The 23,190-nt window shown below is 40.2% G+C and overlaps 1 protein-coding gene and 2 long non-coding RNA genes across 4 annotated transcripts in view; 1 reads left to right on the plus strand and 2 right to left on the minus strand.

Moving 5' to 3' along the window:
* Positions 1 to 427: 427 nt before the first annotated feature.
* Positions 428 to 23,190, plus strand: part of LOC126502180 (uncharacterized) — a 46,980-nt gene continuing 24,217 nt past the window's right edge. For both annotated transcript variants that reach the window (XR_007591854.1, XR_007591853.1), the window contains exons 1-2: positions 428 to 607; positions 4,449 to 4,608. This is a non-coding gene — a long non-coding RNA (uncharacterized lncRNA). The remainder of the gene's footprint in view (positions 608 to 4,448; positions 4,609 to 23,190) is intronic.
* LOC126502181 (uncharacterized) lies at positions 8,855 to 11,979 on the minus strand. Its single transcript, XR_007591855.1, has 3 exons — positions 11,928 to 11,979; positions 9,967 to 10,168; positions 8,855 to 9,196 (listed from the first exon to the last, which is right to left on the minus strand). It is a non-coding gene; the product is annotated as an uncharacterized lncRNA (long non-coding RNA).
* On the minus strand, positions 14,834 to 16,395 carry Apcs (amyloid P component, serum). The gene is made up of 2 exons (XM_050143019.1): positions 16,218 to 16,395; positions 14,834 to 16,120 (listed from the first exon to the last, which is right to left on the minus strand). Exons 1-2 carry the CDS (start codon positions 16,288 to 16,290, stop codon positions 15,504 to 15,506), a joined length of 690 nt encoding a protein of 229 aa, XP_049998976.1. The 5' UTR covers positions 16,291 to 16,395; the 3' UTR covers positions 14,834 to 15,503.

A 23,190-nucleotide genomic window follows, 5' to 3' on the forward strand; every position in this document is an offset into this window, starting at 1 on the left:
ATTTGAAAATGGCTGGGATCAGCTTTGAATTCTGTAGAAACAAAAGTAAGATTTTTAAAAAGAAGATATTGAGGTAAGATGTGAACATCCCACTGCAGAAGAGATTTCCCCACATTGGAATTATAAGGTTCTTTAACACAATGAAGATACAAGAATCCTGTCTTTTCAGAATAGGTCCCCTGAGAAACCTGTCCACACTTCTACATATGGCAATTTGACTATTTTGTTCTTTGACCTGTAAATAACACAGTTCAGGAGAGGAATGTTGAATATGTGGGTGACTTGGAGAGGGAGGTCTTGTTCTACAGAATTTTATGACTTAGGGTTGAGGTAGGCAATAGAAGCTTAGCCATAACTGCCAATGCTCAGAGTAAATGGAGGGGTACCAGTGACAAAGGCCTTTATTCAGATATTAGCTGGACAGTCTTGGAGACAGTGGAAAGGAAGAGGACATAGGAGATGATGTTCTGATTCATAGGGATTACATCATAAAAAAAACTAACAGCAAAAACATTTTCCTACCCACAGTAGTATCGACTCAGGAGAGTTTAATGACAGGGAAGATGTCACAGAAGAAATTATCAAGCACCTTATGATGAAATTTGAGGTAAATGTGGGTATCACCTGGATAGTTACCATGATCAGAATCATTGCAAACTCCATTTTTAAGTGGGACACACTCTTCTTCATGATGACTGTTTCTCATGGGGTTGCAGGTAACTGCATAGTAGTCGTTAACTTCCCTGTGAACAAGAAGTAGTTGGTGGAGGCTAAAGTAACAAAGAAAAGTTCTTGTGTAGTTGAACCTCTGAGGCTCTGGGCGACAAGGCTGGAGAGCAGCCATGGAAGAACCTATCTCTGACCAAGCTAGCATGCTCACAAGTACATGGAGATATGGGAGTGATTGTCAGGATCAAAGTTGTCACAATGATAGCATAGTACTATTATGGGGTATCAATTGTATGAATGTGAAAACACACCAAGAGGGTGAACTGGTATCCATGGAGTCAGAAAAGTTCCAGCAAAACAATATAAAAACCTCTGTCACCTCCGCCAGGTTGTGAGGTCTGTCTATCCTTCTTCAGCTGCTGTGTCTGAAAGCAATGCATGATGTCAAGACAAAAAAATTTTCATCATGACATGGATTCTAGGATAGAGTTGGAAAAATGGGAAGAGAGGGAGGTGAGTGGGAAGAAGAGGAGGAAGTTCAGGACAAGGTAAAGAAAAGAAAAAGGGAAGGAACAAGAGAAGAGGAAGAAAGCAGATGGTTGTCTACGGTTTTTATCAGGAGCCTCTTGGTTCATATAATCACATATGCCCTCCCTACCGTTGGGCTTGTTTTCTCCTTAATCTTCCATTTAATGCCAGGTCCCCAAAGCACCACAGTGTGAGACTGTTGCATATTTATTCTGAGGGACATCCTGTTATATACTGTTGTGCCATGCATGGGTGGACAGCCTTTTATTTTCCTGCATGAGAGTCTTGTCTCATATCACCACAGATTTGCCCTAATTCTGTCCTAGGGAAAAAAATGAACAGCCAAGACAACACCACCAGGCTGAGTTAGACTCATGGGTAGATAGCTTTGCTTAAGAGAAACTTGTAGTGATGCTGTACTGAGGAAAGAATTAATCTGAAGGAGAGCTGACCTTCAGGGACACAGTAGGAGTGAAGATGTGGTATTTATTCTTCCAGCCAGAATGGTTTAGGTGAGACGAATCACAGCAAATATCACTCTATTGTAAAAGTGTCTGCGGGGACTTGAGGGTTTGGGGCAGGTACCTAGAGGGAGGCGGAAAGCTGCTGGGAAGAAGTGGGCAGTCTTGCAATAGCAGCAGGCTATTAGACCTCCAGTATAGCCAGGGGTAGTAGGCGCACCAACGTTTCTTTTGAGAGAAGGAAGTTCAAGAATAAAGAGATATAGTTTGATTTTAGGTTACTAAATAATCTCCCCCCAGGGCCTGAAGGCTTCATTTAATGCCGGTGTGAGAATGGCCTTCGGTTTGAGCCATTTGGGAAGTGGAGAGAATTGGATGATGGTTTGGTATGAGAAAAAGCCTCACATGGTGGGGAGTGAAATCTAGGATAAGGTAGGAACGAAGCCCAAAGCCTTCCGTTGTCCTGCCTTCTCTCTTGCATCACACACAGTATTTTGTAGAGATTAGGTGAGGGACTCTGAGATCGCCATCATATATCAAGCAGTGGCTTCAGATCATTTTACTTACAAAAGCAAGAAAACATCAACTGTCACCGTATTTAGGCAACTGCCCCTAGGAATTGAGGAAGTGATCTAGATTTCAGGGAGTCTGAGAAACACAATCTGGAAATCCCTGTGCTTTAAAAAATACGCCATCTTTGAAAATAAGGAGCCAGACCTCAGACAGAAGTGAACATGATGCAAATGAATTGGTTTACACTGAAGATCACTGTGATGATAACTTCCTCCTAAGCAGTTTACAGCCACGATACTCTCCCCAAGAAGAGGTCCAGCACATGTTTTTCTTTATTTTGTTCTATATTTGGGGTACTTTAGAGTCCTCCATACAGTAAGTGTCTCACTTTTAACCTGTTTCGTGTGAAGTGCTCAATTAAAAACAAACACGAAAGGGACTCAGCTCAGATGGGAAACACAGAGGACTTCCTACTGTCCTGGAAGTGAGTTGGGTGATGGTGAAGAGATGGGGAGCGTGGGATGTGGGGCTAAACCACCCAGTTCTCTCTGGTCCTCTTAGAGGCCTATAAAGAAGAAACAAGGAAGCAAGAAGCACCAGAGTTTGCCTTGGGAAAGGAGGTCAGGAAGGGCTCAGAGTTAATGACAGGTTAGCTACATCCTGAAGGTAGGCTGAACTCCATCTCAGTGGTTGGAATGCCTGTCATTGAACATAATGACTATGTTCACAGGGGCCTTCCCACCCCCATTGACTGCTATTGGAGTTCACCCAGCCAGAAGTGAGTGCAACTGAGCACAGTAGCTACAGCCCTTCTACCACCCAAGAATGGGCCCTGTCTGTGGCTGAGCCTGGGGGTGTTTCTGTGTAAGAAGCACCCCAGCAGATAATCTCAAAAGCACAGTGTAGCACAGAAAGGAGCTTTCAAAATGATTTATACATTCCAGAAGGATAAAAACCCTGTGGGAGAGTGAGAACACTGAAATGTGCTCATGCATCAAAATCGTAGTCATGAAGCCAATGTTCCTTCCAGAGATGGAATGGAGCAAGAGAAAGCAGAGGGGTAGCGTAAGGGGAGGCCAAAAGGAAATACCACTGGAAAAGGGAAGAAATTCTTACAGATGCTATAGACCTTCCAAAACATGGCAATCATTATAAACCAAATAGGTTCCCAGAAACAGAATCTGATTTTTTTAAAAATTAAAACATTCAAGGTAGATTAAGTTTTTGTAATTGAGTTTTGTGTGTGAAAGAATAGTAAAATTAAAATAAAAAGTAGCAATGTTCACCTGTTTTCCTCTTTCCTGTTTTCCTGCCCTCTCCTTTTTAAGTAATATAGGTCTAAGGAGCCAGGATTGACTTCACAAGAAGGGGATGATGACATGAAGTATTGGGATGCATGAGGGAGGGGTGGCTTTGGCTTGGTACAGAAGCCTCCCTAGATCCGGAAGCCTGGGCTCAGCTTTAGTATATGGAATATGTCTGTGCTCTTTTCTGGTTCTGGAGAATATTAAACAATTATGATTTATTTCAAAGATTGCTGCAATGCCAGGGAATCTGATTGTCATTTTTTTTTAAAAAAATTAAAACAAGCCACAGCATTCTGGTACATTCTGGACCAGCCTTGTTAGACACCAGGCCAGCCTGATGATGTAGGCTACTTACATCACCATCCATTGTTGGTAAAGGCATATGTGAGCGGTTATAAACAGCCATAGTACTCAAAAGGTGACAATCACCGAGTCAGGTGCCAACCACACCTGGCTACCTTTAGGAGAGTCCCCCTGTAACCTCTGTGATTAGTAAAAGCCTCCCATGAGGACCACTTCTCATATCTAGATCCTCTCTTCTGAGTTCATTTTCCAAGGTATTTACCACACTTAGATCTGCAGAGTCAGAATGAAGAAAAGAGCCTGGGAGATCCTCACAAGTCGATCACACAAGGAAACTGGGCTGACTGTGTTCTTACGGGGCCTGCTGCTTAAATGTTCTTCTGGTGAAAAGTAGCTTGGCTCATTTGAAGAAGTGAAATTCCTTGGGTGCAATTCTTCCCTCTCTTGAGTGTTTACTAGCATTTTGTCTTCTGGTAATTTTCAGTGAAAATTCCCTTTGGTAAAGTCCAATATGGTGTTCCACTGTCTATGTCACAAGAGCTTCCCTTATTTCTCACACTAGAAGGGGCAAGTATTGGCTTGCTTGGAAAAGAATTAGGTTTGATGAATGAGACTAACAATGGGGTGCGAATAATTTTTCCCCTCCCCCCTTTTTTTTGTTTTATAGAACTACATACAAAGAAGTTAAAACAAGGGACTCTATGTTCCGGGGAGATATTCTTCTCCTCATCATCACAGAAACACTGGGCACACATGCCGTGCCACAGGATGTACCCAGGAAGTCCTTCATGCATCTTCACACCTAGTCCCTGCAAGACTTCTATGAGGTAACTTTCGACAAGCCCTGCAGCTTCTAGAGAACTGAGCATCTGACTTTGGCTCACATTCTGATGAAGGTGTGACTGTGGCCTTGGTATTGTTAACGTGAGGTTTATTTTCCTTTCGGATCCTGTGGCTGTGTACAACTGCCCACATAAACCTTGAGCACTTCTGTGTGGGGCTGTCACTCATGCTGATCTTAGAAAGGAATGGCCATAGACAAAAACTAAAAAGAAACCCTGGAATGCAAGCCCATTTGTTTTCTTATTCATTTATTTTTACTTTTAAATATTTCTATGTATAAGTGGGTGAATATGTATACATGTGTTTGCATGTATATGTGAGTGCATGCATGCATGCGTGTGTGTGTGTATGTGTGTGTGTGGTGTGTGTGTGTGTGTGTGTGTGTGTGTGTGTGTATGCATATGGAGGCCAGAAACTGATTGATAGTGGATTTCTTCTTCAATTGCCCTCTATCCTACATTTTGAGATATGGAATCCGGAGCTCGGTGGTTTGCCCCAACTGTCTGGCCATACAGCTCCAGGGATCTGTTTCTATCTTCTCAATGTTCTTTGGCATTACAATCACACACTTTCCTGCTTAGCTTATATGTGGGTGCTGGGGATCCAAACTCAACTCTCAAAGTTTGAGCAGCAAGTACTTTACCAACTGAGTCATCTTCTCAGCTCCTGACATACAATTTTAGGTTACTGTATAAATTTGTCATGCATTTAGTCATGTCCTGGTAAAGACTTAAGGTGGTTATCTATTAATCTTCCTATATTGTTCTTTGAATGGTCTTATACGTGTATTCTCTCTAGACAACACAAAGTTTAACTAATACTTTAAAAAAAAATCTTCTGCGTTCTCCAAATTTGACTGCACTTGACTTTCTCTAATGCTCACAAAATACCCTTTCATCTCAGTTCCAGCTAAGTCTGAGCTAAGGCACATCTCAAGTCAAAAGGACCTTATTGCTTTTCCTCGGACATTCCTACATAGTTTCCCTTTGACACCACAGAGCACTAAATGCAACTCTTTTCTCTGGAAATTCATCATGGACTACTCTGGTAAAAAGTCAGTCATGAGAGCCTTAAAGGTTTTCACAGTTAAGACTCCCTTTCAGGGTTCAGTTAAAGATGTCACTGATAGCTGGGGGGGGGGGCTAGAAATCTGAGGGTAAAGATTTGAGGGCTAAGAAATCTACTCACAACAACAGTCATCTGTCCATGTTTCTTTAGTCTTCTCTCTTCAATCCATCATTTCTCATTGTTCCACCCTTTACTTGTTCTACATTGTTCTTTGTTCTACATTGTTCCTTAATTCTGCATTGTTTCTCCGTGTCCTTAGTTCTACCTGTTACCAATGTTCCAAGTCATAAATACCCTTAAAACCAGTAATTCCCCAGCCCTAGCAGCTTCCAGGGCTTGAATTCTTTTGCCCCATAGAAAGTTTTCACACACACACACACACACACACACACACACACACACAGAGAGAGAGAGAGAGAGAGAGGGGGAGAGAGGGAGAGGGGGAGAGAGTGGGAGGGGGGGGGAGAGAGAGAGAGAGAGAGAGAGAGAGAGAGAGAGAGAGAGAGAGAGAGAGAGAGAAGGGGGAGAGATCCATGGGAGTGGATAGTACACATCCAGTGAATTCCTTAATGGAGAAAGTTAGTTAAGAAAAAAAAATAAATCATCAGGGAATTTTAGAAAGGAAGATTAGTGTGCTACACTTCATTTTTAGGTAGTTAGTAAAGAGCTAAGGAGTTTATTTCCAGTAAAATTATGACTAGGGCACAGACTGTTTAAATCAGCGCGCTAAGCGCGCTACTTCTTTTCTCCCAGTATGCATAGAGGCTGCGAGGTAACTAGGCAACCTAGGGAAGGCTGATGGCTCTTAATCAGATAGTACATACACTGGACACTGTAGTTAGACCTACTGCTCAAAATGAAGAAGAGATCCAGGCCTCTAAATTATCAGTTCCGGACTATACTCTTATCAGCCATTCTGATCGTGGGTCTTGTGGGGTAAAACCAGAGCAGCAGCTTGGGCAGGTAGTAATTCTATGTCCTTGGAGATCTGGGAATATCTTAGATGGGATGCTCTTTGCCTGGACCCTAAAATCTGACCAAATGCCTGCTGATAAAGATAATTGCAGGAAGGCAGGTCTCTGCGCTTACCTAGGAGAAAGGAACAAGGACTGGCCAAGTGGGAAATTGTTCTCACTAAACAGTTCTGAATTGTGGGAATTAATCCCCAAACAGAAGGGAGTTAGCTACAGCGAAAAATCTACAGCATAGGACAGCAACTTTATTTACAAAACAATAACGCCCAAAGCCTTGCCTTTTGGTTTAGCCTTTTCCAGATCCCTTGGTTCTGATAAGTTGCTTGTGAAAAGATGGCTGAGCAATTACTATATAATGTTGTGGCTTGCAGCAAGTCAGTCCTGGACTTATCCTGGGTACATGAGCTGGCTTTTTGGAGTTCATTCTCTATGGAGGGATACCTTGCTCAGCTTCGTTATGGGGGGGAGGGTCTTGGTCCTGCATCAACCTGCATGCCAGACTTTGTTGACTCTCCACGGGAGGACGTATCCTCTCTGAGGAGTAGATGGGGGATGGGATGGAGAATGGTTAGGGAAGCGAGAGCAGGGGAGGGAAGGGGAACTGTGGTTGATATGCAAAATGAATTAAAAAATAAAAAAGAAAGGGGGGAAAAAGTCAGCCCTGGAACCTGGAAAGCACGTCCGTCTACTCTTCTGTAGCCACACACATAAGAATCAGATCCCTACTTGTACCACGAGGAGACTCAAAAGTTTTATCAAGATGATTACTAGGCCCCTCATTGCAAAACTATTACTTTGATTGAGGGAACCATTATGGGGCTAGCAAGAAACCTGACACTAGAGAAATTCCCAGGGATCTACAAGGAAGACCCCAGCTAAGACCCTAAGCAACAGAGGAGAGTGTGCCTTAACTGGCTTTGTCTTGTAGTCATATTGATGAATATCTTATATGTCACCATAGAACCTTCTTCCAGCAACTGGTGGAAACAGAGGCAGAGACCCACAGTGGAGCACTGGGCTGAGCTCCCAAAATCCAGTTGAAGAGTGGGAGGAATGAGAACATGAGCAAAGAGGTCAAGATCATAATGGGTTCACGGACTTAAACAGTCTACCTGAGCTAATGGGAGCTTACCAGATCCAGCAGGACAGGGAAGGAACCAGCACAGGATCAAACTAGTCCCTTTGAATGTGGGTGAGAGTTGCATGGCTGGGGCAGACTGCGGGGCTGCTGGCACTGGTACCAGAATTGATCCCTTCTGCTTGTACTGGCCTTTGGGGAACACATTCTCTTTGGATGGATACCTTGCTCAGCCTAGATATAGTAGGGACGGCCTTGGACCTTCCCCAAAGCAATGTGCCTTACCCTCTCTGAGGAGTGGATGGGGAGGTGTGATGGGGGAAGGAAGTGGCAGGAATGGGATGAGGGGAAGGGAATGGGAACAAGGATTGGTATGTAAAATGAAAACAGATAGTTTTTTTATATATAAAAAAGGCAAAAGCCACTACACTAAAGAACAAACAAACAAACTATGTATCTCTTGTTTCCTAAGTCCCACAGCTTTAATGACAAACATGGACATGGGTAAATTATCAAGACAATTTTGGAATGAGTAGGCAATCACTTGCCTGGAATATTGTTATCCTCAAATATTTCTATATTCCTTATAGGTTCCAAATCACTCAAGCCATCTCCTCTGTGACTTTCTGCTGTTTCTACTATACTTGAGAAAAGTGCTCAAAAATCAATTTTCAGGAATTCTAGTCCTATATTAAATAAAACGCTTAAATGCAACTGTCCTTTCTTTTGTTTTGAAAACTACTTTTTGAGATTAATATAATAATAACATATTTTCTCTTCCCTTTCCTACCCCAAAACCCTCCCATATATTTCTTCTTGCTTTTTTTTTCAAATTCATGTTCTCGTTTTTCATTAGTTGTTCTTACATACAACATACATACTCCTAAATACATAAATTCAATATGCTCAATTTGTATGTATGTTTTCAGTACTATTTGGTATCGGACAACTAATTGGTGTGTTCTTCCCTGTGGAAGACTTTTTATTTCACTCTCAGTATTAGTAGCCTGTAGTTCTTTTTTTTTAAATTGATTTTATTGAGCTATACATTTTTCTTTGCTCCCCTTCCTTCTCCTCCCCTCCCCCCAACCCTTTCCCATGGTCCCCATGGGTTGAGGCGTCATGAGCTGTCCTGCTTCTACACTGACATGCCTATTGAAGCCATTTTTGTTCAGGTCATGTTTAGGCAGCCAGGTTGAGTCTTCCTGGTTGTTCTTCTGACACTCCTAGGCGATACAATATCGCAGCATATTTTCTGTTTCTCTGGTTCTTAGAATCGTTCTGCCTACTTTTCTACCATGATTCAAGAGCTTAGGTGTGGGTCTTGTAGATGTTGCTCTTGGGACTGGGTCCACAACTCAGCATTTTGCCTGGATGTGGTTTTCTGTAATGGCCTCCATCTGTTGCAAAACAACAGAAGTTTTCTTGATGTGGAGGAAGAGCTGCAGTTATCTGTGAGGTATAAAGACAAACCTTTAGACTGTAGTTAGGGGTTGTGCTGGTTTAATAAAGTCCTTCTCCTTCATTAGCCCTAAGTAGTTTGCTAGATATCTAGTGCCAGACCTTAGTTCCTTCTTGTTGAAAGTGGGTATTAAGTCCAACCAGTGAACTGTTAGTTACTTCCAAGTTATGCATGCCATAATTGCACTCATAGGGTTATTGTGCCATTCTGGTTATTATGATTCATAGTTGGGTAGGACTGTTGGTAGCTTCCCAGTCTTGAAAGCTTGCATGAAGTGTTCTGATACCATAAAAACTAGTTCTCAGAAAAGAGACATTCAGCTCATTTCTAGCTCAGGAGCCCCTGGGTCCTCTGTCTGAAGTGCATGATGTCAACATTAGGGACTCCTGAGGGATAACCAAAGGCAAGAGCAGCAGCTTTGTAATGTTTTAATAGTTTCTTAGACAACCCTGACAAACAACTAAAAAGAAGACTTCTTGTGCTTAGTGTTTGGGTTTTTGTTAGATGTTTTTTGGCCCTTGGAGGTAGAAATTTTCTTTAGATTTAATTAATAATTAATATTTTAGATTAAATAATAAAAGTATAATAATAACATATACAATTCCACATATAAACATTGACAAAGGAGATGATTGAGAATCTGTGATTTCTGTGTTCCTCAGCCAGAACAAGGCATGACAGAATATAGGGAGTGGAAAGAACTTGTTTAAAGAAAGGTGCTGTTTTGAGTTGTTGCTTGATGGAGTTGTGGGTCATATACCTGGTTTCTTGAGAATATGGTTTCTGGTATTTCAGCTTCTTTCAGTTTCAGCTTAGTGAGAGGGTTCCCATGGAAACGCAAAGCTGCAGCATGCTCCTTGCTATTCGAAGACTCACAGAACTTGAGAAGGCCAGGACCATTGTAGAAACAGAAAAACTATCGTCTGCATTAAGATAATCATGGACTCCTAGAATTTACAGGACTAAAGGATGCATGAGTGTTTCTTTTGGATGAAATATGGTCAACATAACAGAAAGAGCTGATATATAGTCATCTTGGAGTCTACAACAAAAAGAGCCATTCTAAGAGGGGTTTTAAGTTTAAGAAATTGTGTCCAAACTGGTTTCTAACAGACATAAACACAGATACAAAATGATGGATGAGAATAAATGATACCCCTAGCTCAGGTGGAGCTGAGAAGGGAATAGGACCACATCAATCTGAAGAGGAGCCTGAAGATATAAAGGATGGATTGTAGACAGGTTGATTATTGTTAGAAAGGACTCTTACTTAGAAAACACAGGTATATTAGATTATAAACTCCCAAAAAAGGCTAATACCATGCTTACTTCTCCAGTATAACATTTTCAGGCACCATGCCTGGAATGGAATAGTGGCTCAATAAATATTGAAAAAAAATGGAGGCTACAATATGAGTGTACTGGATTCATTTCTGAAAGTTTGTTTTATGTTGCTTGCAGAGGGGATGCTAAGCAAAAATGGCCTAATACGGAGATGCAATGTTAAGGCAAACAATGTATTTGCATGCTCTTGGTAGAAATACCAATTGCTCAAGAATAGGGAGTTATTTTTAGTAAATGTTTATGGGAAGACTTCTCTTTGTGTATCTATGTGTGTATAGAGTATACAGTATAGAATGTGTACACTTGGGTGTGTAGGTACATGAGGAGAAAAAAAAAAGAGTCCTGTTCCATCATTCTCTTTGAGACAGGATTTTCTACTGAACCTAGAACTCAACATTTTCTTTAAAGATGAACTCTCTGACTAGTGGGTTCCAGTGATCATCTTTCTCCACCTCCCAGGTCCAGTACAGGGTTGGCAGGTCTATTTGGCAACGTCTGACTTTTGATGTGGGTGCCGTGGATCTGAACTCATGTCCTCACGTTTGGTCAGGCAGTACACTTATCTGTGGAACCACCGCTGAATCCCTTGAAAGGTTTCTTAATGTTAAGAAACCATGAAGTAAATCTGAACTTATAATATGGATGGTGAATTCAGTCATCACAGAAACTTCCTCTTGTGGTAGATAGGAAATAGGACAGACACCCACCTAAGCAATGTACAGAGAGTGAGAGACCTTGAAACACTCAGTCATTAATGGGATGTTTTCTTCAAATTCCTCACCTCAGGGCCTCAGGAACTATTAGAAAAGAGGAGAGGGCTGGAGAGATGGATCAAAAAATGAGAAAAGATGTTTAAAATGTCTAAAAATATAAATTAAAGAAAGAAGAGGAGCAGGAAACATAGAAGAACCAGTGGGGATGGAGGACACTAAGAAAACAAGGCCTTTCATGTCAACCAGGACTGATGAACATACGAACTCACAGAGAATGTGATAGATGCACAGGGCCAGCACCGTTTCAAGCCAGAAGTGGTCCAAGAATGGAGAGGAGGAAGCAGACATGAGTTTTCATTCCTAACTAAGACACTATCGCTAACTAACAACTTCTCACAAAGGAAAAATCATTTTTTCCCACTAGGTGTGTACATGACACTTACAAGGCCCCATGCCCAGCAGTATAGACCAATATAAAATGAACTCAATGGTGTAAGCAGAGACTGTTTGTTCATTTCCCAGACACCCAGAACCAAACAATAACACAGAAACTATATTAATTACAACACTGTTTGGCAAATAGTTTTTAGGCATATTTTTAGTTAACTCTTACATATTAAATTAACCTATAATTTTTGTCTGTGTTAGCCACATGACTTGGTACCTTTTATCAGTGAGGCATTCTGATCTTGCTTCTTCTGGGTCTAAATGATGACTGCAGACTGAGCTATTACTCTTACCAGAATTCTCCTCTTCTAGCTGCCCTACCTATACTTCCTGCCTAGCTACTGTCCAATCAGAATTTTATTAAGCCAATACAAGTGACAAATCTTTACATGGTACAAGACCATTGTCCCACAGTACTTCCCCTTTTTTTCTTTTTAAAACAAGAACACTGAATCTAATCTCCTTTGTTGAGTTTTTTTTTTTTCTGACTATTATCCATAACAACTTGTAACCAACACTCTAAACAAAGACAAGCATCTATAATCCATTTTTTGGGGGGAATGTGGGCATGTTTTTCTAGGGTACTTTCTGTTTATTGGGGGCTCCAATAATCTTATGGGGACCTAAAGAAAATTTAGGATTGTGGTCAAGTCCTGATTAGAGTATTCTATGAAGCTTGATCATCTCAGCCAGCAGTGTTGAGACTCTTCTGGATGTAGAACTCAGAGGAAACTCTAACAGAGGTCCTCTGAAATGTTTGATCATCTGAGCCCTCTGCTCCTATTTGTTCAGGGAGTTTTCCTTGGTCAAGCCTCATTTTCCTTAACCCAGAATGAATCCACAACCTCTCATTTCCTTTGGAAACAAAAGCATCAAAACCTCTTCTTGAAAGTAACATATTTTTTTTTTTTTTTTTTGGTTTTTCGAGACAGGGTTTCTCTGCGGCTTTGGAGCCTGTCCTGGAACTAGCTCTGTAGACCAGGCTGGTCTCAAACTCACAGAGATCTGCCTGCCTCTGCCTCCCGAGTGCTGGGATTAAAGGCGTGCGCCACCAACGCCTGGCAGTAACATATCTTTTGACTTAAATTTTAAAATCAAGGTATTTTTAAAATATATATGTTGGATTAATCCAGCAGCATTTATAATCAAATGTCTTTTAGCAGCTGCTGCTCCTTACTCAGCCATCAAACAATTAAAAGACAACACAATAACATACAGTATCCAGATTCTATGTGTATTTTCCATCTTTATGTGGTTTTATTTTAAACTCTATTTCTTTTACTTTTATTTTTATATTTTTTCTGTGTATCTTTGGCTGTCTTGGAACTCACTCCATAGACCAGACTGTCTTTGAATTTACAGAGATCCACTTTCCTTTGCCTCTCAAGTGCTGGGTTTAAAGGTGTATGCCACCATACCCAACAACTTTCTTTTTTTAAGGATTTTTTAATTTAAATATTCTCTCTAGAGCCTACATATATTTTTAAACACATTGTAAACCATTTTATTTTTAGTCTGAATCTATGATCACTGTATATCTCTTTTTCTGATCACATGAGTCTTTAATTTGCTAAGTGATATGACTAGGATTAAAGCCGTGGCTTTGACTGCTGGATCCATCCCTTTTCTTAGCTTTCTGAGAGTCTAGCTTCATGTCAGAGGTACTGGTGGGAGCCATATTTATTGTCACCACTCTATGAATTTTCAGGGCCACTGCCACCACCAAGAAGCAGGTGTTAGCTATTCATAAACACCATTTAAGTATTTGGTGGTAGGGCCTCTTAAAAGAGCTGCAAAGTTTTTGTAGGTAAAGCTGGGTCAGGAAGCCTCTCTTAAATGAGATGTGCTTGCCTCTAGCAAACAGAGGCCACCTGAGAAAATGCTGCTACCAAGCAACTGTGCTTAACTGTTATTTTGTGTCAAGAATTACTTCCCAAGCTCTCTCAGGTTTTATGTGGATGTAGTTACCCACATTGGTGCCAGTTGTTGACAGAAGTTTCTGTCCTGCCTGTTCCCATGCCATTCAGTCCAAAAGAAATACAGAGGCCTACATCAATTATAAAGTGGTTGGCCTAGTAGCTAAGGATTCTTATTAAGTAACTCTTACATTTTACATTAACCCATAATTCTTGTCTGGGTTAGTCACATGGCTTAGTACCTTTTGTCAGTGAGGCATTTTTATCTTGCTTCCTCTGGGTCTGGGTGACAACTGCAGACTGAGCCTTTCCTCTTCCCAGAATTCTCCTATTCTAGTCACCCCATCTATACTTCCTGCCTGGCTACTGGCCAATCAGCATTTTAATAAACCAATACAAGTGACAAATCCTTACATGGTACAAGACCATTGTCTCATATTGCTTTGGTTGAACACTTTTATCTTATTTATCTTTGTTGTACAGTATGGTTTCCAATTTTGTGTTTTGATAGGTTTTGTGTGTGTTTCTGCTTTTTTTCCTTTTTACCTGTTTGTTTTTTAGAGAGAGAAAAAGCAGGTATGGAGTTGATTGTGTGAGGAGGTAGGGAGGCTCTGGGAAGAGTTGGAGGGGGAAGTTGTGATCAGAATATGAAAAAATTATTTTTAAAAAGATAGAAGTTAAAAGTGAATGATTTCCACATTGCTAAAATCTCTATCCTAAATAACTTAATATTCTGAATAGCAAATTTCCCTGGGTTCTACTTGTTTCTTCTCATGTGAAGTCACTGCCTCATTATGAATTTCCCAGACTCTTTCCTACCTGTTTTGGCGCCTGCTTCTTTGTCCATTCTGAGAAGTTGACCTCAAAAGCAATTGCTTTGATTATTGTTCTGGATGCTATCTTTGCGACTTTTCTGGACTTCATGCTCCATTATCTTTGAGCTAGACCTACTTGTTTGTTCACATAAAGCTCAAACTCTGTCTTCTTCAGGAAGGTCTTCCTTGTCGTTAGAGAATGTGTGAGGTCTTGTGTTTCATGCTCTTTATAATCACCTCAATAAAGTGTTATAGCTGGTGGCCTCTTGCTGTGCTGTGTTGTAACTGAAGTGTACATTGAGCAATGTGGAGACCAGGTACAGAGGGCAAAGTCACTTGTTGAGATTTGGATTATATTTTGTGAGTCTCAGGGATCATAGAAGGAATTTAAAGACATTTCTATTAGCAATATTTATTACATGTTCAGAAAATATACACTATGTCCTTGATGGCATCTGGGTGGTATTACAAAAGTCAGGTGCTCTACATTACTACTGGGATTTTTGAGACATCAATCATGTTTTTTTTTTTTATATAAAATGATCAGTTTCTTTTACATTTGTAGTTTTCCTTCCTATTCTTGCTTTTCTGACTCATTATTGCTGTCAAGTCCTCAACTGTTGCTTACCTATCTCATTATATTTGTGTCCCTTGAGCAACATCAGACTTTTTAATTGACTTGTACTAGGAAAAACAAATGGAAGGATTTCTACTGCAATTTTACACATATTTTGAGTTATTATTAAGTTGATTATCAGTAGCTTGTAAGTGTTGCCATTTTCCTCGTTCTTAATTTTCCATTCCCCTTCTTTACAGCTTGATTTTTCTAGATATTGAAATACCAATTATCAAGAAGAGTAGATCAGAACGAAAGCATTTGAGATTATGTCAAACAGTCAACAAAGGCAGGCAGAAATAGATAATATTTTTATTAAACTGCTAAATAGACAGGAGGTTCAAAAAGAAAAAAAGGATATAGATACAGAATTGAGTGTCAAGTTGTGCTGACTTGACCTCTTGGACATTGATCATTTCATTTTTATGAGGTCTTATTGTAAGAACTTAATCGTAATCAAGCCACACACAGGGCTTGATGACTACATAGCCATTTATATCATAGTTCAGATTTTTCCAATCCAGAATATTAGGAGCAAGGGTGGAACCATGGTACATCAGTTTAATGTCTTGTGGTGTTAGCACAGAGTCCCACATGTTCAAATCTCCAATTTCTCCTACAAAGGACTGGGACTTATCAAACCCTCCTCCATAGGTATCCTGTTCCTGTCCTAGGACAATAATGGGTTGGGCTTTTATAACATACCCCTTCTGCAGACCCCTTTTCACCCAAGGTTTCCCATTGACCCAAAATTCAGCAATGCCAGAAGAGGACTCCCAACTGGTACAGAAATGCACAGGGGAAGCGAGTTCTTCCAGACCACGGACTGTGACTTTTGACTGCCCAATAAACAGTTGGTATTCTCCAACTTCTGTCTTATAAACTAGTAGCTCATTGTCTCTGCCCTTGGTACTGTAGGAGAAAAGACTGCGATGACGGGAAAGGTCACTATAGGCTCGAAAACACAGAGTAAAATTCTCCAGAGGTTTCTCTAGTTGTGGGATCAACTTCACATAGTCGCTGTCAGACTCTCTGGGGAACACAAATACTTTTCCTGTGAGGTCTGTGAGATAAAATAAGACAAATAATTGTTTTCAACAAATTCAGAGAAACAATAGCTCAGAATCAACTTCTCTCCCTGACTGTAGTAAACTCCTTACCTGTCTGAGCAAAGGCTTCTGACAGAAGACTGGTGAGGACGGACACCCCAAGCAGCAGAATCAGCTTATCCATGCTCTCAGCCCAGAACTATGACACTAGCAGCAGTTACTTTCGTAGGAGATAGAAAGTTGGCTGTCCACTACACTCTTAAGACTCCAAGCATTCAGATTTTGTGTGTACCTTTGATGACATTGAGGGGTGGAGAGCAGCAATGCCATGTGACAGACTTCCCAGTTTACCCCTTCTTTCTGTCAATAATCAGAGCTATTGTTTGAAAAGGAATTGCTGATTCCCCGGGCTAGGAAATCAATGAACGTTATTCATTAGACACAGTCTGTGCTAAAGCTCTAACCCTTGGGACCTAGATTTCATTTCTGGGAAGAGGGGAGTTGCAGAGCCACAAGGTCCTACAGATGGAACAAAGGGACAGGTTGGCCACATGAGGAAGGCCTTGCTCCATTTAGCAGCTGGGTCTCCATCTCATGACCCTGTGCTTTGCTAGAAGGGGATAATGGGAATAGGGCAATCGCATACCTATTCAAGTTATGGAAAGTAGCCTTAGGACATTATAGGGTTCTGTGTTCTCTTAACCTTTTGTGTTGGATGTTCTAGGGCTCTATTTTCTGGTAAACTCTAAAAAGTCTATTTGTCTCTTTGCATTTGATTAATTAAATATTGAGGAAGGTACCCAGGCATTACTAAGAGGATAGAGATGGTTGTGAAACACAAACTTTCTGTTTTCCCTGAAGCTTAATAGTTTTCTACTACTGTCACTCAACCTTTCCTTATTTTATGACCCATGCTGCTTTTTTACCCTAAGTTTCCCGTTTCCCATCACAACTAACTGTTCTTGGTCACACACACACACACACACACACACACACACACACACACACACCCGCTGAAATGTCAGTATCTTCCTGTTTTGCACCCTTTCCTTTGAGCCCTTAGACATTAAAGGTGTATTTTTGGAGACCACCTCATCAGTATATCACACTTACATTTGTGCACTTATTCCCAGGCACAGCTCTAAGTGTGCAGATTAGTTGGGGGGCAGGTAACTCCTTTATGGTACCAACGACCTTCATCCTATTTTCTCTGCTACTATTTTAAAAGTGAGTCATTATTAGTCACCACTCAAACCTGCCTCGGCTTCTAAGATATCAAGCTTAATTTTTTTTCCTTCCTGCTTGCTTGATTTTCTTTCTCATCTCTAAAGACTACAGAGTCTTTATTCTCAGTCTTTTCGTCTAGCCTCTTATTATTTCCCCTTTCCCCTCTCAGCTCACCTCAGGTGAATTTGCCTTTTCAATGGCACAATAACTACAATGATAATTCGCTTTCCCCAATTCTTTTCTCATTATTCTTCAAATCTTCATCTGGGCAACAGCTATTATCAACTATTTTTTTTCTAATCTAAGTTTAATATCAAGTTGTGAAGTCTTATCCTACTTGTGTAGTATGGGTGAATACTAGAGTTGGAGTTACACAGCCCATTATCTCCTGGGTTAAATCCTGATCTTTCCACTTGGAAGCCAACACTATCTCCAGCAACACCCTAACCTGCCTATGATCAAACCCTATTCTCCAATCAAGCACCTCTAATTGTTGCTCTTAACTTACAATTAGCTTTTATGATTTTGTTACTTCTATTCATTTTCTTAAAATTCTCCTTTTTCTTTTTCTCTTTATTTAAATCCTTTATGTTTTAAAGATTAATCTCAAAAGTGATCTCCTGTATAAGTCTTCTCTTATTTTAACTTTTTTGATTCATCAAAAAATCTTAGTTATTTTTTTATTACTGTGATAAGAAATGACCATGGCCAAGGAAATTAAGCTGTGGGACAATGGTCTTTTATCCTGTCACTTGTCTTATTTTTAATAAAACGCTGATTGGCCAGTAGCCAGGCAGGAAGTATAGGTGGAGATACCAGGCAGGAAGTAGAGGCAGGGCAATGAGAATTCTGGGAAGAGGGAAGTTTCAGTCTGCAATTGTAACCCAGACATAGAGCAAGAAAGATGTGACTGTCTTGTGGAAAAAGGTACCAAGCCACATAGCTAACACAGACAAAAATTATGGGCTAATATAAGTTATAAGAGTTAATAAGAAGCCTAAGATACTAGGCCAATCAGTTTATAATTAATGTAGGCATCTGCATGATTTTTTGGGGACTAAACGACTATGGGAACTGGGCAGGACAGAAACCTTAGTCAACATCAACTAATAAAAGACTTTAAGTAGGGTGTATAGTTACAGAGGGTTAGAGTCCATGACCATCATGGTGGGGGATGGCATCATGTAGGCAGGCATGACTTGCCCTGCAACAGTAGCTGGCAGCCGATATACTGAGGCACAGCCATAAGACAGAGAGATAATGGAAGGCTGGGAACAGTATGAGTTTTTTGAGACCTCAAAGCCCACCTCCAGGGACAAACCTCCTCTATCAAGGCCATGCTTCCTAATCCTTCTCAAACAGTTCTACCAACTGGGGACCAAGTATTCAGATACACAAACCTATTGGGGCCATTTTGATTTAAGCCACCACAATAAGGTTAAGATCAAAGACTTTGTGTGTAGATATGTGGGTGTCAGAAGTCATGATTGCATGGCTTTCTCTTTGGCGTCTGCCTTATTTTTTGATACAAACTCACTTTGTGGATCTAGAGCTTCCTCATTTGGCCTAGTTGGCTGAGCAGAAAACCCTTTTCATATCATACATCCAGCTCTGATCATCACTGAACTGTGATGCCATGCCTAACTTTTATGTGAGTGCTGGGGACATGAACTCAGGTTCTTATGCTTAAGCAGTAGTCAATGTATCTACTGAACCATTGCCACAGTTCCAGCTTAAGATTTTCTTGACATAGAGTTTTGTAGCAACATATGGTATAATATAATTGAATAAAATGTCTAGGTAATTCTATAAATAAAAGCTGAAGGTCAACTTTACTATGAACCCAGGGAATATGTAATTCCAGGTTGAGGTATTAATTAGTGAATACCATAAAATACAAAGAATAGGCTAACCAGTTGCTTATAGTCTTCATAATAAATTAGTGAATTACCATTCTGTTATAAAAAAAGGGTTCAGATATCAGTGTAGAATGGAATATTTTTTAACTTTGATGAAGCTATGGAACCAGCCTGGGAAATATATAAGGCAGCCCAAAAGAGCTTGGTGGAATAGAGATTTATACTTCTGTTGGGGACTAGTGACAAGGGTATTGTTGCATATGGAAATATTATAAAGAGGAAATCTTGGTTGAAAAGTAGGTTTGGTTGCTATTGGAATGAGACGAAGATTGAAAAAGTGGGTACTGGGTTTTTTTTTTTTTTTTAAGTGCCCCTACCATGGAATGTTCCTCAGGCTTTCTGATAGCCCATGATTTAGCAAGCATGAAGATGGAAACCAAGAATTGTTTTTTTTTTTTTTTCGGGACAGGGTTTCTCTGTGGCTTTGGAGCCTGTCCTGGAACTAGCTCTGTAGACCAGGCTGGTCTCGAACTCACAGAGATCTGCCTGCCTCTGCCTCCCGAGTGCTGGGATTAAAGGCGTGTGCCACCATCGCCCGGCCCCAAGAATTGTTTTTAACAGAGAAATGGAGACTCTTGATATCAAGGTGTAGGAAAATGAATTCCGAGTCTTCAGAACTGAGTGTAGTTCTCACTGAGAGCCATCCTTTGTATGTCTTCTTGCCAGTGAACATTCAGGTATAGGCTGTGGTTTCCATCTGGTTGCCTCCCATGAAGAAGTAAAGACAACAGTGTATTTAGAAGAAACAGGGTGATGTGTGTGGTCACAGTAGAGGTCAGCATAAAATAGAGGTTACCTTCAGAGAAGACAAAGAAGACATTGCCAGAACCAAAAGAATGGATGCAACAAGGCAGATATGTAAGAAGTAATAAAGGGTTACATGACTGAAACATGAAGGATTCTATCATACCTTAGGATTCTAAAGTCTTGGGTATTTGTGGTGTATTACAATCATGATAACTCTCAGGAAAAACTAGAGAGGGAGAGATTGAAGTGGACGAGGGGCAGCACTAAAATTTTTTACTCCTACGAATTATTTCCCATGGGTTCTGTTAATTTCAAGAATATTTAAAGAACATTTAGATGGAAAAATGCAATGGATAATTAAAAGTAAGTAATTACCACCCTGTTATGTTATTGTATAAAATCAAATATATATAATCGTACTTACTGAAAAGGAATGATGGGGAAAATATCAGAATAAAAGTCTTATGATATTAACTCAAACTATACTTTATTCTAAACTTTTTATTGCTTGCTATCATTTTCTGTATCTATAGTGAATGTCACAGATTAGCTAATTTATAATGAGTAGAGGTTTATAACATATTTATAGACTCTGGGCAGTCTCAGAACATGGTCCTAGCCTCTGGAAAGAGCATTCTTGTTGCATTATGATATGGGAAGAGGTACCAGTGGTAAAACAGAGTGAGCATGCGAGAGAAGGCTTGCTTTTAATAGTAAAGTTACCCAAAGATAAACCAGGAATCTATAGCTTACAAATAACTACTCTTTTCCCAAAGGCCCCATTGACATATGTTTTGGGAGAAATAAGTTGCAACTTTGGAGGATATATCCAAAGTGTAATGCAAGTCATTTGGAATGATAAGATGCAATTGCTGTGGATCAGATTGTAGAGAGTCCACTGGGAGGAGATAGAGGAAATACATTGGGTCCAAAATGATGACCTTGAAATGATTGTGTGATCTAACCGAAAAGGCAGTGGGGAATTTGAGATTTATGACTGCCTCTTAGGTTTAGGAATATACTTCAAAGGAAATATTCTATGAGTAGTGATGAAACAAGGGATTGTCTCCTTCAGTGGAATAGAGAAGAGAGAAAAGGTCAGGGGACCAAGCAACGATTTGAAAGAACATTTACATTCATGTATTTGAAGGCAAGAGAAGAGTTGCGGTCTGGAAGAACAAGTGTGTGTGTGGTGTCATGGAAACTAAGCTAGTGCTACTTTCCAGAATGCAGTGTCCAGGAGTATTAGCTGCAGCAGAGAGAGCTAAGTGGAAAGGATGCTGGATTTAGCAATAAAAATTTCATCAGTGACCTTTGCAAGAGCAATTTTCATAAAGTGAGCATGGCAGAATTCAGTTTCAATGGGATGATAGTTGAAAGAGAGGGAGAAATGTTTCCTACATTTCAGCAATTCTGACAAGGGACAAATGAAAAAAGCCAGATTCTCCCTGGGGAGCCCTACATACGGTGTGTATTTCCCACTTAGATTCGCATTGTCTCCTCCTAACAGAGTGATTTGCTTTATATTTCTCATGATCTACTATTTCATACAGAGATTATGACTGACCTTTCTACCAAGCTGGTTCTTTGAGACTCTAAACACAAGGCTCCAGGCAGTTGGCTAACTTCTGCTTCTCCCCTGTTTCAAAATCCTTACAAACTATGTTTTTACTTTCTAGGTCCTATCGGTACTCTAGAAAGTGATAATTGGGTCACCAGACTCCATCCTTATTTAGAACACTATTGCAAGTGTGAGTTAGTCATAAAAGTGAGTCTGGTCTCTTTTTGTCCCCTCTTGTACACTTTTTCCCATGTGATGCCTTACTTATGATGTAACAAGAAGACCATCATCACATATGACTCCCTGACTTGGGACTTTCCAGCCTCCATAACTGTGAGACAAACTTCTGTTATTCATAGACTGGGTTTTATAAATGCAGAAGTTAAGAGCAATGAGTTGGGGTACCTGAAAGAGAAAATATTTATATAGTTAAGCAACCAAGCTGCTGCCATGGCTTCTTTTGGCTGTCTATAGCAAAGTAATAGGAAGGGGAGATATTTAAGGATGGAATCTATGATTAAGAGGGAAGCGCATAACTCTTTGGGGAAAGTCTAGGGATTACATAGCATGTGATCAGAATCCTTGTAGAGAAACAGAAAGTGAATGACATTTTGAAGAAGTTACAGATGGAACTAAATATCAAAGAATCTACTAACAATTGAAGGATGGTAGAGGAAGGAGAGTTCATTTTCCTTAGGGATGTGGTCTTTGTAGGCTAACCATACTTTAGTAGTTGGTCCTATAACCATACATCTATGGGTAGCACTAATTGGACTCAGTGGGCTATAGTAAACAGAGGATAACAGGTTAGGAAGAAGCCAGGTAGTGGTGGCACGTGCCTCTAATCTTTGCTCTCAAGAAGCAGGGACAGGTGGATATCTGTGAGTTCGAGGATAGCCTGGTCTACAAAGAGTTCCATAGCAGCTAGGGTTGTTACAAAGAGAATTCCTGTCTTGCAAAACAAACAAACAAAGAAGAATCAGGTGTATATACTGGAGATATTTAGTTGTTATTAAATGAAATATAAACTAAGCCTATGAACTTATATGGTTATGGATAAATATTATTTACCTCAAGGGTAATGTAATAGAGGAGAGCTTCATGATAGAAGTTGGGGAGTGGGGGATGGTGAATGAGACTGGAAAACATGGTGTGAATGTATGAATTTCTCAAAGAATAGACAAAAGTATGTTTTTTAAGATGAGGAAAAGCTATCCTTATTAGATCATATTGAATAACCAATTGGATTTTCTTCCCTAGGGATGATGATTTTCTTTCTTCCTGCACTCCTTTCTTGCCTATAGTACTTGTGTATGGTTGAGGCTTCCTGGGCTTTTCCCTGTCCAATTTAGCAGAGCTATTGTTGTCCATGCTAACTCTTGGTTATGCCTATTAAATGAGCATAATCCCTAATTATGTTCTAACTATTCATTCTTAGGCTCACAGACAAGTATAGTCCTCACCTTCCATTATAAAACCTTTTTCCTTGAATTACTTTCTGAGCGCTGATGGGATAAAGACTCTGGATTTTTGAGTTGATGTTGCAACACATTGAGGCTTTGGAGGCTAAATGGAATGAGGTGAACACATTTTGCATGTGAGAATGAGAGGGATTTTGGGAGGCAGGTGT

The sequence above is a fragment of the Alexandromys fortis genome, unplaced genomic scaffold (genome assembly GCF_014885135.2).
Source record: "Alexandromys fortis isolate MF-2015 unplaced genomic scaffold, M_Fortis_MF-2015_v1.1 scaffold_51, whole genome shotgun sequence".
Lineage (NCBI taxonomy): Eukaryota > Metazoa > Chordata > Mammalia > Rodentia > Cricetidae > Alexandromys > Alexandromys fortis.